We start from the raw sequence: 12343 nt of genomic DNA on the forward strand, positions 1-12343 counted from the left end.
GAGCAGTGTTTCATGTTCTTATTGGCCCTTTGACTGTCTTCTTTTGTAACTTGTTTAAGGCTTTTGGCTGTTTTTCCTTTCTGTGGTCTGTTACTGACCTGCTGTGGTTCTGTGCCTGCTCCAAAGACAGATCGTCTGTCCCGTGATCACAAATAACTTCTTTCACTCTGTGGACTTTCACTTTGACATGTTTTTTTCTTGATGAACAGAAATGCCTTATTTTAACAACATCTAATTAGTCAAATATTTGTCCCTTATGGTTGCGGCTTTTGGTGTCCTGTCTGATGGAACCCTGGTTTCCTCTGAGATGAGCATTCTGAGCAGATGTTCTGCTAGCAGGCTGGTGTTTTCCTTCACATCTGGACCCCCATCTGCTCCCGGTTCACGTCCCCCATGAATGCTCAGCTTACTGGTGGTGTTTGCATGGAGAACTGTGTAGGCGTGGCTGTCCCTGTTTCCTCCTTTGCACCGAGGACCGTGTAGACGTGGCTGCCTCTGTTTTCTCGTTTGCGCCGAGGACCGTGTAGACGTGGCTGCCTCTGTTTTCTCGTTTGCGCCGAGGACCGTGTAGACGTGGCTGCCTCTGTTTTCTCGTTTGCGCCGAGGACCGTGTAGACGTGGCTGCCTCTGTTTTCTCGTTTGCGCCGAGGACCGTGTAGACGTGGCTGCCTCTGTTTCCTCGTTTGCGCCGAGGACCGTGTAGACGTGGCTGCCTCTGTTTCCTCGTTTGCGCCGAGGACCGTGTAGACGTGGCTGCCTCTGTTTCCTCGTTTGCGCCGAGGACCGTGTAGACGTGGCTGCCTCTGTTTCCTCGTTTGCGCCGAGGACCGTGTAGACGTGGCTGCCTCTGTTTCCTCGTTTGCGCCGAGGACCGTGTAGACGTGGCTGCCTCTGTTTCCTCGTTTGCGCCGAGGACCGTGTAGACGTGGCTGCCTCTGTTTTCTCGTTTGCGCCGAGGACCGTGTAGACGTGGCTGCCTCTGTTTCCTCGTTTGCGCCGAGGACCGTGTAGACGTGGCTGCCTCTGTTTCCTCGTTTGCGCCGAGGACCGTGTAGACGTGGCTGCCTCTGTTTCCTCGTTTGCGCCGAGGACCGTGTAGACGTGGCTGCCTCTGTTTCCTCGTTTGCGCCGAGGACCGTGTAGACGTGGCTGCCTCTGTTTCCTCGTTTGCGCCGAGGACCGTGTAGACGTGGCTGCCTCTGTTTCCTCGTTTGCGCCGAGGACCGTGTAGACGTGGCTGCCTCTGTTTCCTCGTTTGCGCCGAGGACCGTGTAGACGTGGCTGCCTCTGTTTCCTCGTTTGCGCCGAGGACCGTGTAGACGTGGCTGCCTCTGTTTCCTCGTTTGCGCCGAGGACCGTGTAGACGTGGCTGCCTCTGTTTCCTCGTTTGCGCCGAGGACCGTGTCCGCGTGGCTGCCTCTGTTTTCTCGTTTGCGCCGAGGACCGTGTAGACGTGGCTGCCTCTGTTTCCTCGTTTGCGCCGAGGACCGTGTAGACGTGGCTGCCTGTTTTCTCGTTTGCGCCGAGGACCGTGTAGACGTGGCTGCCTCTGTTTTCTCGTTTGCACCGAGGACTGTGTAGACGTGGCTGCCTCTGTTTCCTCGTTTGCGCCGAGGACCGTGCCCGCGTGGCTGCCTCTGTTCTTTGGCTTGTCCCCTTGCTCACTGGGTCCGTGCACCAGGACTGTGCCGACAAGCTCTATGTGGCACTTCCTCAGCTGGCGGCCTAGCCCTGCAACTGCAGCTCTTTCCCGAGGTCGCCGTGATCACTTTCGGCCCTTTGCATTTCCATGTGAGTTTGACACTCAGCGTGTTAATTTCTGCGACGAACCTACCGGATTCCATTGAGATGACAATTAATCTACAGATTGATTTGGGAGAAGTCACCACCTCTAAAGTATTGAGCCTTCTCCCTAAAAATGGTTGTAAGTGGTATCGTTTAAAATTGCATTTTCTGATTTCTCTCTATTAACAGTGACATAGAACCCTATCAAAATTGGGATTTTGGGGGACTGAGGCAGGGGAATTGCTTGAACCCGGGAGGCAGAGGTTGCAGTGAACCAAGATCACGCCACTGCACGGCAGCCTGAGCAACAGAATGAAATTCTGACTCAAAAAAAAAAAAAAAAAAAAAAAAAAAAAAAAAAAACAACTGGGTATATTGGGTTAGGAAGAGAAGCCAGAAGATTCCCCTGCGGTGGGAGGCTTGGGACAATTGACTTTCTTGGGGGTATTAAAAAGAACCCTTCTGCAAAATGAGCAGCCATAGAGAGGGGTAGAATGGACAAGGGACAGAATGTTCATATAGGCCATACAGAGGGGAGAGTGTCCACACAGAGTCATACAGAGGGGACGGCGTCCACACGGAGCCATACAGAGGGGAGAGGGTCCACACGGAGCCGTACAGAGGGGATGGTGTCCACACGGAGTCATACAGAGGGGAGAGGGTCCACTGGAGCCGTACAGAGGGGGCAGTGTCCACACGGAGCCGTACAGAGGGGAGAGGGTCCACACGGAGCCTACAGAGGGGACGGCGTCCACACGGAGCCATACAGAGGGGAGAGGGTCCACTGGAGCCGTACAGAGGGGGCAGTGTCCACACGGAGCCGTACAGAGGGGAGAGGGTCCACACGGAGCCGTACAGAGGGGACAGCGTCCACACGGAGCCGTACAGAGGGGATGGTGTCCACACGGAGTCATACAGAGGGGAGAATGTCCCCTTGGCCATGAACTCTAGGTCCCCTCTAAAAGCAGCAAGCTGGTCATAAGTGGCATATATATTGTGCCACTGTCAGGATGGACCACAATGTCTCAGAATGTCCGGATGGTAAGGACGGCGGCAGATGGCAGGTGTGCTCAGGGTGACGGGAGAAGAAGTCGGGCTGGACTGGCTACCCCGAGTGTGACTCAGAGGCTCACAGCCTTTCAGCCGGCCTTACATCTTCAGTCCATTGCCCCTGTTTTTAGAATATGCCAAACCGCCTGTCACACAGGCTGACCACAGGGCGAAACTCCTGGCATCCGAATTGCCCTCGGAGAGCCAGGTGTGTGGTCATTGTGGGCAGCTCAGACGCTCAGCCCAGGGGCCCTGCGTGCTCTCCATCCTGCTGAAGGGGCTTCGCTCCCCTGCACACAGGGGCCAGCACAGGTGCTCTTCTTGGGGCGGAGGAGATGTTAGAGGTGTGGCCCAGAGCATCCGCCATGTGACTCATGGGTGGAGACATGTTTTCTGGAGCTCTTCCTCGGGCGGTTGCTGTAATGTGTCAGCCTCCCCGTGGCTTCAGGGAGCTTCGCAGACCTCCCTGCGCACCTGCCGGGCAAAGGTGTGCTTTCCCTCCTTTGTCCGTTTTAGGTGAACAGTCAGGAGTTGTTCTCTTTCTGCATGGGGTGGTGGCTCCAGCAGTGAGCATCACGTGGAAATCCATCAGGCAGAGCTAATGTGAAAGAGAGAAGAGCCGTAATTACCCGAATTACCTGGCTTCCATTCACAGACAAGGCTTCTCTAACTCAGGAGAACCGCGTCTCACGAGATGTGGAAGAGGGTGTACTTCACCAATTTATGAATAATCCACACTTGAAAACAGGAAAATCACTCTGGGGGCCCCACGCCAGCTCACAGGTTGCCCCTAAATGTGATTAACTTTCCATAAGCTGGCTGCACAGAGCGCCAGTGCCTACGTGGTAAATGTTCACGGCTGACTTTCTAAGCGGAGACACGGGGCTCTGCCCACCAGGCTCCTCTGTGGAGGCTGCCGAGAGCGCTCCGGACCTGGGTTCATGGAGGCACCGTGCCCTGCTCCTGGCGTTCGCGTGTCCATCCACAGTCACTGGGACCTAGGGGCACAGCCAACCCCGGCCAGGTGGGCACAGCGAGGACTCCCTCCTGACCTCCTCTCATAGAGACTCACCTCTGCCTGTGGCCACCCACTTCCCCCCTGAGCAAAGTGAGACAACGCAGGGCAGAGAGGATAGTAGAGGGGAGAGAGAGGCTGGTCGGTTTGTTTGTTTTTTAATTCTTGGTATCTGGGGCTCAGGGAAGGCAGAACTGTGTGTTGAGTGGAAGTGACTCTCCGTGGAGGGAATCAGGCCGGCCTTCTCCTGCCTGGACACTCAGTTCCCAGACCTCCTTCTGACAGCAGCCTCCCCCGCGGCCTTCACCCTCTCCAGCCCCAGGCCCAACAGCACCACTGCCTGCAGACCCGCCCTCGCCCACCCGCTCCACGGCACCCAAGTGAATCCCCTCCACTCTGCCTGCACGCACATGGCTGAGCTAACAGGGAGCCCAGGCCCACGTGGTGAGGCCCATGGAGATTGTGGTCTCCCCCAGGGGGCCTGGATGCCACCTGGCAGTCCGACCCCACACATTTCTTTGGTCTCACCCTCGTGCCTTCTCTGTCCAGCTGCATCCCCTACCCCTACCCCACTCGGTCCTCATAGCAGAGGCTCCATCCTGAGTCCCTTTCCTTTCTCACTTAACTTAAAAAAAGATTCCCACACCACGACTCCCTGTGTCCGCAGCCTGACTGGCCCGCTGACCCGCACGCTCATGGGATCCCCTGCCCCCTGGCGCCTCCACTCCCACGTCCAGCCACTGTCCTGAGCACCACGTATCCACGGTTGGGTTCCTAGCACGCCCTCTTGCGGCCCCAGCCCCCCAGCAGGTGCCCAGGCCAAAGGCCTCGGAGTCACCCTCAGCCCCTCCCTTCTCCTGTCTGCCTCTGGTGCCTTCGCGTGTGCCCCAGGCTGTCCCTCCGTGGCATGCCCAGAGCACCCGTGTCTGAGCCGCTGTCTGGCATCCTCACAGCCCTACGGGGCGAGCCCTTCGTGAAGTCTTGGATGGCCGGCGGGTGGCGGGGGTGGGCAGGGCCAGGCGGTCCTGGGACGTGGCCCTAACGAGCGCCTGCTCTGCTTGCCCCGCAGCACAGCCCTTTCTTCGCCGAGCAGCTGACCGCATTCCAGGTGTGGCTCACCATGGGCGTGGAGAACCGGAACCCACCGGAACAGCTGCCCATCGTCCTGCAGGTGAGTCTGTCAGACCGGGCCGGACTGCCGAGGCCCCGCAGGAAGCCAGAAGCCTGCGCAGCCGCCAGCAGTGCCTTCTCTCTCCCTGAGCCCTGTGGGTCTGCGACATCCCAGCCCCTCTGCCCCGAAGGTGATGGCGCGTGGGCATGGTGGCATTCAGACGAGCAGAGCACGCAGCTCCAGCAGGAGTCCCCAGGCGGACTGCGCATTCACTCCTAAGGGGCCTCCTCTAAAGACATTGATTTCCCCTCCTCCACCCTCGGTTGAGTGTAAATTTAGGTTTGGGGAGTCATCAGCCAGTCCATCATCCCCTCTTCCCGGTGACCATCTCCACTTTAGGAATTGCTGAGGTTCCTCTCCAGATGGGCCTTGCTTCAGAGCGGGCTCCCCACACCACGGCCTCCTTCTCTCGGGAAGGACAGGAGCTGTCGGTGAATCCCGGGAGAGGAGGGAGGAGGCCCCCTGAGCTGGTGCTGACCGGCAGAGCGGGCTTTGTGTCCCAGCCCGGAGGTTACACGCTGAGAGGCACACGCAGATCCAGAAGCCAGTCGCCCTTCCTTTGCATGGGGCTGTCCCGGCTGCTCTGACAAATAGGCCTTTTAGGGACAAACCCTTCAGATGCCAGCGCTCACGGGTCATTGCTGTTCTCGTGCAGGCCGTGACCTGTTCATGGGTTGGGAGATCAGTGTCGTGGGTCCTGCCAGCTGGTTTTTGGTCACTGAGATAGGATGGAGGCCACGGAACTTGAAGAGTTCGTCACAGGTAGTAAGGGAGAAGGATTCCACAGAACTTCTATTTCAGTGAATGTGTGTTTGTGGGGAGGTGTGTGGGCTTGGTCAGAGTCAGAGGAGTTTAAAACCCACAGGTCAGTGTAGTTATCAAGGTCTAATAATTCACTTTAAAAGCTGGAAAAATTTTTTGTGGTTGGTTGGGGTGGTGCGGTTGGACTTGGACGAGCTGTGTGTGGCCAGCGGGGAGTGAGAAGCCCCCTCCGTGGGGGGCCGCACAGCTGCAGCGGGGAGTGAGAAGGCCCCTCCGTGGGGGGCCGCGCAGCTGCAGCGGGGAGTGAGAAGGCCCCTCCGTGGGGGGCCGCGCAGCTGCAGGGGGGAGTGAGAAGCCCCCTCCGTGGGGGGCCGCGCAGCTGCAGGGGGGAGTGAGAAGGCCCCTCCGTGGGGGGCCGCGCAGCTGCAGCGGGGAGTGAGAAGGCCCCTCCGTGGGGGGCCGCGCAGCTGCAGCGGGGAGTGAGAAGCCCCCTCCGTGGGGGGCCGCGCAGCTGCAGGGAGGAGTGAGAAGCCCCCTCCCTTTCTGGTTTAGACCTGGCTGGCTCCCCTCTGGCTCGGGGAGAGCCCACTTCCACACGCGGTGCTACTTTCTGAGGGTCAGCAGGGCTGGGTCCTCGCCTTCCCAGATAGCGGATCACGTGGCAGGGCCTCCACGAAGTGGGGGGATGAGCAGTGTCCCCCACCTGCCTGCTTCCTTCCAGAGCTCATACCTTCCCGTTAGGGCCGTGAACCACAGTGACAGGCAGCACCATCAGTCTTCACTAGACCAGATGTTCATTCCGCCTCTGAGAGATCATTTAGAAAACCGGGGCCAGTTTATCTCTGTCACACCGTGGATTCAGCCACCTTCCCTTCTGCCTTTCAGTGTGCTGCAGCCGTGGCAGCCCGCTCACAGGTGTGCTGCAGGACTGAGGCTTACCTCCTTCAGGACTTTGCCCCAGGAGTCTCAGGCAGCGAAAGAGGAGTTGGGAAGGAACGGTGCACATGAACATGCTGAAGATGTTCACGCCTGCCTTCCTCACTGGCATTGTCTCAGGCGGGCAGCGAAGAACCAGTGTGCCAGCCGGGTGCCCTGGTGTCATGGTCCCGGCTTCTTGGTGGGCTGAGGCAGGAGGCTCACTTGAGCCCAGGAGTTCAAGGCCAGCCTAGGCAACATAGGGAGACTCCGTCTCTGCAAAGTGAATCAGCGTTGTGCCACATTGCCCAGTGTGTATTTTTGCTGCCGTTGGTATATGATGACTGCTTTCTGGACATTGTAAAAAGAATGCAGACATTCTTACTGTTCTGTATGCACCCAGATTCGTTTAAGACCATCCTGAGATACAGAGTGAGCTGGAAACAAATAAACCAGCTGATATTCAAAACCGAAACACACAGCGAGAGCTGCAGCGCAACCCACGGCGGTTGGCGGAGCCTGCACTCCCCCCGCCACCCCCCCGTGAGTGCAGGATGGCAGCTGGCTGTGGAAGCCACAGCTGATCGGGCCGGCCGCAGCACGGCTTACCCAGGCAGGGCCCCGCAGCTCCTCTTGGTCGCCTGGGTCCCCCAGATGTCCCTCAGAAGACGCTGGCCCTCCCACTGACCTTGCTGCTATTTGAGCAGCATGAAGGAGTAAAATCGGCCTCTCCAAAGTGGGGAACATGCAATCACATCAAGTCCCGTGCTTTCAGGTCTGGCAAATGATCGTTAAACGGCCTTCTTTAATGTCCGGTTAGCCACCCACACTCCCTCAGGGAAGGGAAGACCTGCCAGAGGCAGCTTTCTGACAGTGACGTACGTGAAGGCAGCTCTGGCAGGAGCGTGGGGCGTTTCCCTCGTGATCTTTCAGCAGATGTGAGTGGCAGGTTTCTCCTCTTTCTGGAGGGTCTGTCTCCTGGCTGTGCCCAGCCGGGATCCCTGGGCGAACCTCTGCTTAACAAGAAAGCAGGAAAAGACGAAGTGTAACGGGGCACAGGCTTCATTTGACGTAGCCCCAGGGCCGGCTTCTTTCTCATTAACTCGGCTCACTCCCAACGCTTTCTCTTAGGAGCCTTTATTTTTCCCAAAGCCTCGACCCTGTCATCCTTAAGTTATTCTCTAGTGCCTTGGCAAGTCAGAAAACACTATTTAAGGGAAAGGGAATTTTCTTACACACTCGATGGTTTTCCGAAGCCCACCTCTTCATTCCTGAGCCAGGGCACTGGTGGCCCTCCAGGGTCTCATGGTGTCTCATCAGGCCCGGCTGATTTGTGGCCTCTTCTGTGTGAGCGTGGAACAGGTCTTTCCTGCTTTCCAGCCTCCAATATCCTCTCTGCCTTTTGGAAATATAAATCAACAGAGGAGTAAGAAAGAAGTTAACAGTGTTTTTAAAAATTGCTGTTTTGGGCCAGACACAGTGGCTCACACCTGTAATCCCGGCACTTTGGGAGGCTAAGGCGGGCAGATTACGAGGTCAGGAGATGGAGATCATCCTGACCAACATGGTGAAACCCCATCTGTACTAAAATACAAAAAAAAAAAAAAAAATTAGCCGGGCATGGTGGCACATGCCTGTAGTCCCAACTACTCAGGAGGCTGAGGCGGGAATAGGGGAATCACTTAAACCCGGGCAGCAGAGGATGCCCTGAGCTGAGATCCTGCCATGGCACTACAGCCTGGGCAACACAGCAAGACTCCGTCTCATTTAAAAAAAAAAAAAAAAAAAAAAATTGCTGTTTTGCCCAGACTCTGGATTGATGGTGTCCTTTGAGCACTGTCTTCTCACGAGGCGCTCCAGCCTCTCGTGGCCTGCGAGGTGTGTGTGTCCTCTGGCCTCAGCAGCTCGCCTGGAACTTGGGGCCATATGCATCCCTGCTGGTGGCTCAGGAAGCCCAGGCAGAGCAATGAAGAGCGCCTGTGTTATGGAAGAGAGGGGAGAAAGTGACTTTTCCTCTTCTTCCTTTTTCAGCAGAAAGGCGACGGTGATATTTATGTGTTCATTTATTTATTTGGCCCCTTTTCCTTTAACCAGACCCGGGGGATGTGGGTGTGGGATTCTTGGGTGTGTCACTGCCTAGCGGTGAAGTCCAGGCTTCGTGTGACCCTGTTGCCCCATGGGTCATTTCTCAGCCTCAGCCCCTCGCACCTTTGGAGTCTCCAGCCTCTGTTATCCACCCGTGTGCCCCCGTGGGCCTGTCATCTAGCTCCCACCCACGCAGATGTGAGAACATACAGTAGTTGGTGTTCTGTTTCTGAGTTATTCCACTTAGCATGATGGCCTCCTGTTTCACCCACGTTGCTGCAGAAGACATGATTTCCTTCTTGTTCTGGCGGAGTAGTGTTCCGTGATGCCTATACTCGCAGCTTCTTCATCCAGTCTCCTGTGGATGGGGGATCTCGGCTCACTGCAGCCCCCGCCTCCTGGGTCAAAGCGATTCTCGTGCCTCAGCCTCTGAGTAGCTGGGATTACAGGTGTGCACCACCGCGCCTGGCCAAGACTGATTTTATAGGATAAAGCTTTAGTCCCTTCTAGATGTCACAAATCAGCATGAGCATTTCATTAGGAAGTCTGCTCTCTCTCCACGTATCTTTTTTTTTTTACAAATAGAATTTGGGACCTGGAAGTACAGGATCGTTACCGAGTGATGGCAGAATGACACACTAGAGTGATGCCATATGTACCATATACACCGGGGAATGCAGAACCACCCTGCCCATCAGGTGCCCAGGTACCCTGGGCTACAGTGCCTGGCTCTGCAGGGCTGGACTGGAGAATCTTCTCTTAGGAAGCAGCTTTTCTGGTTTGTCTGAGCACTCCCTTTGTATACAAGGCAAATGAAGTTCAGTAACCTTAGCAGTTCTGTTTTCATGTGGTCGCCTCAGCTGGACTGCAGGGGTGTGATCAGAGCTCACTACAGCTTCCGACTCCCGGGCGCAAGCCAGCCTCCTGCCACAGCCTCCCGAGTCACTGGAACTGCATGCACGCGCCACCACACCCAGCTCATTTCGGTGTTTTTCGCAGAGACAGGGTTTCACCAGGCTTGTCTTGAGCTCCTGGCCTCCAGCGATCCTCCAGCTTCAGCCTTCCAAAGTGTTGGGATTACAGGCGTCCGCCACCATGCCAGCCACCGTGATTAATCTTTAGTTTGAGTGGCCACAGGTGAAAATAAATCTCAGTAAGTCATTCAGCTCACCATCCTTTACTTCTGTGATTTCCATAGATCCTGGGGTGGTCTGTAACAGGAGATATTTTTTCTTGTTTTAAGTACAAATACAAATTTTTCTAAAAGCCAATCCTATTTTAAAAGTAATTTTGCTTTATGTTGGCTTCAGTTTTTCAAAAATGTAAACCAACAAAAGGAAGCAGGAAGATAATGTCATGTTTGAAGAAAAAGAAGCAGTGCTAACATTTCCCCAGTACTCTGCATTGACGATGTTTCTTTGCAAATGGGATCATTGCAGCGCCAAACCCCGCGCTGCCCGCGGTCCTCCGGTGCCGACTCCTGGGCAGGTGGGCTGCCACGGCCCCGGCGTGTGTTCGGCAGCACCCGCAGCTCCTGCAGTGCACCACGCGGGACCACGCCACGGCTGTGGTTGTGAACCGGCGTCCGGTTTGCTTTTGCTGTTTGTGAGGAGCACTTTCTAGGGAGACCTTTATTGCTAGTGTGCTGGTGAAACAGTAGCAAGAGCTGGTCGTGGTCAGACCTCTCCGCCCCGTCCTGCCGCTGCTTCCATGCGTTCCGCGACTGCCAACCTTAGAAATAGGCTTGTCCCTGTTCAGTGTTGGAAATAACAAGGAGACTCAGAAGGCGATCCGTGTGAGCTTTAGATCTGATGATGCCTTTGAGTTCTGAGGACTGCAGCCACCACAAGGCCTGCCTCCTCTCCTCTCCCTGGGTCATCTGGAAACTCCAGCCACAGGCAGCCTAGTGCTGCCTGCACAGATTCAGTCCTCAGAACACAGAGCGGTGGGGACATCACAAGCCGAACACGGCGATGGTGACTTTACCTTCGCTGGGCTCCCCGGTGCGCACGGCTCTGTGCGCTTTGTAGTTGGTCTCTTTGAACTTGGAGAAGAAGCCCGAGTCAAGTAGTCAAGTACTGCTGTCTCCATTTTTCTTTTTCTTTTTCTTTTTTTTTTTTTGAGATAAGAGTCTCTGTCTGTCACCAAGCTGGAGTTCAGTGGCACGATCTTGGCTCACAGCAACCTCCGCCTCCCAGGTTCAAGGAATTCTCCTGCCTCAGCCTCCTGAGTAGTTGGGACTACAGGCGTGCGCTACCACACCCAGCTAATGTTTTGTATTTTAGTAGAGACGGGGTTTCACCATGTTGACCAGGATGGTCTTGATCTCCTGACCTGGTGATCCGCCCGCCTCAGCCTTGCAAAATGCTAGGATTACCGGTGTGAGCCTCCACGCCCGGCCATCTCCATTTTTCTTGATAACAACACTGAAGTTCCCAGACGTTAGGAATTTAAGCCAATAATTGGGCAGAGATGGAGGATGGGTTAACATCAGATTAGCCCAGCCCCGGAGTCCATGCTTTTCCACCGACTGGCCCCTCAAACCTGCTTTCCAGGCAGCAGGGGCTTGCGACACCCTCTGAGTTCAGCATGGGAGAGGGATCTGCTTCTGGTTCACGTATCCCGTGAGCAGCCGGCATGGGGAACCCGCCACTGCTGGGTCCGCCATGAACCCAGCCTAGGAGCTGGCTCTGGGCACGTAGAGGGTAAGTGAGGCCTCATTCCTGCTGCTCTTTCTCTGCCCTCAAGGCTGGATATGCTGGGATCCCCCCAACACCCCATCTCCTGCCCCTCCAGCCTGGCCTTCCCCCTCTTGCTGCCACCTGTGACCTTCCCTGTCCCCCTCGTCCTCCGGCCGGCACTCTTCTCCCCACACAGGGAAGCTCCTCCCCCTCCACAGCTCCCCAGGGCCCATGCTCCTGACTCGGTGGCTCCTCCGTGGAAGTCGTGCTGGCCGACCCCCGGGAGCGTGAACCAGGCGGCCCCGTCTCCACTCCCCTCCCTGCTGTCCTCCACCCCAGCTCCAACCCCACCGGCCTCCTCGTCCCTTTCCCCTGCCTCTCTTGAGGGTTTTCAAACTCATCCCAAACCTTCTTTTCCAGAGTTTGCTTTCCCTCACCCCTTCTTCCCTCAGCCTCCAGACAGCACTGGAGTCTCTTTGTCCCCATCTGCATCTCGGCACCCTGGTCAAGCTCAGCCCCTTCCACTCGCCTCCCCTACTTCTGCCTCTTGCCAAGCCTGTTTCCAAAGCAAGCACACTGGACCAGTCAGCAGACAAACTGACCTCTACGCCCACCATCTGCGGGGCCTTTCCCGGCCCCTCCCCCGTCGCTGTCCTCAGTCAGACTAGTGGCCTGCGTGTCCTCAGACACCCGACCTCTTCCAGCCTCTCACCTGCACCGCAGCAGCCCACTCACGTCACCTCTAGGACCCACTGCCTGCCTGTGTCCTGTGCATGTTCTCCCAGGGAGGAAGGGAAAAAGTCTGAGGCCTCCAGCTTCTGGAGCCAGGTCAGGACTGGCGGCTCTGTGTTCAGGTGTGGCGATGGGACAGTCAGGGCT

The 12343-nt window shown here is 56.4% G+C and overlaps 1 protein-coding gene across 3 annotated transcripts in view; it reads left to right on the plus strand.

The window, feature by feature from the left end:
• RPTOR (regulatory associated protein of MTOR complex 1) overlaps positions 1 to 12343 on the plus strand; it is a 411960-nt gene that overhangs the window by 294608 nt on the left and 105009 nt on the right. For all 3 annotated transcript variants that reach the window (XM_039476184.2, XM_003931661.4, XM_074389042.1), the window contains one exon: positions 4920 to 5021. In XM_039476184.2, the coding sequence (XP_039332118.1) occupies positions 4920 to 5021 (102 nt within the window). The remainder of the gene's footprint in view (positions 1 to 4919; positions 5022 to 12343) is intronic.

The sequence above is a fragment of the Saimiri boliviensis genome, chromosome 17 (genome assembly GCF_048565385.1).
Source record: "Saimiri boliviensis isolate mSaiBol1 chromosome 17, mSaiBol1.pri, whole genome shotgun sequence".
NCBI classification, from domain to species: Eukaryota; Metazoa; Chordata; class Mammalia; order Primates; family Cebidae; genus Saimiri; species Saimiri boliviensis.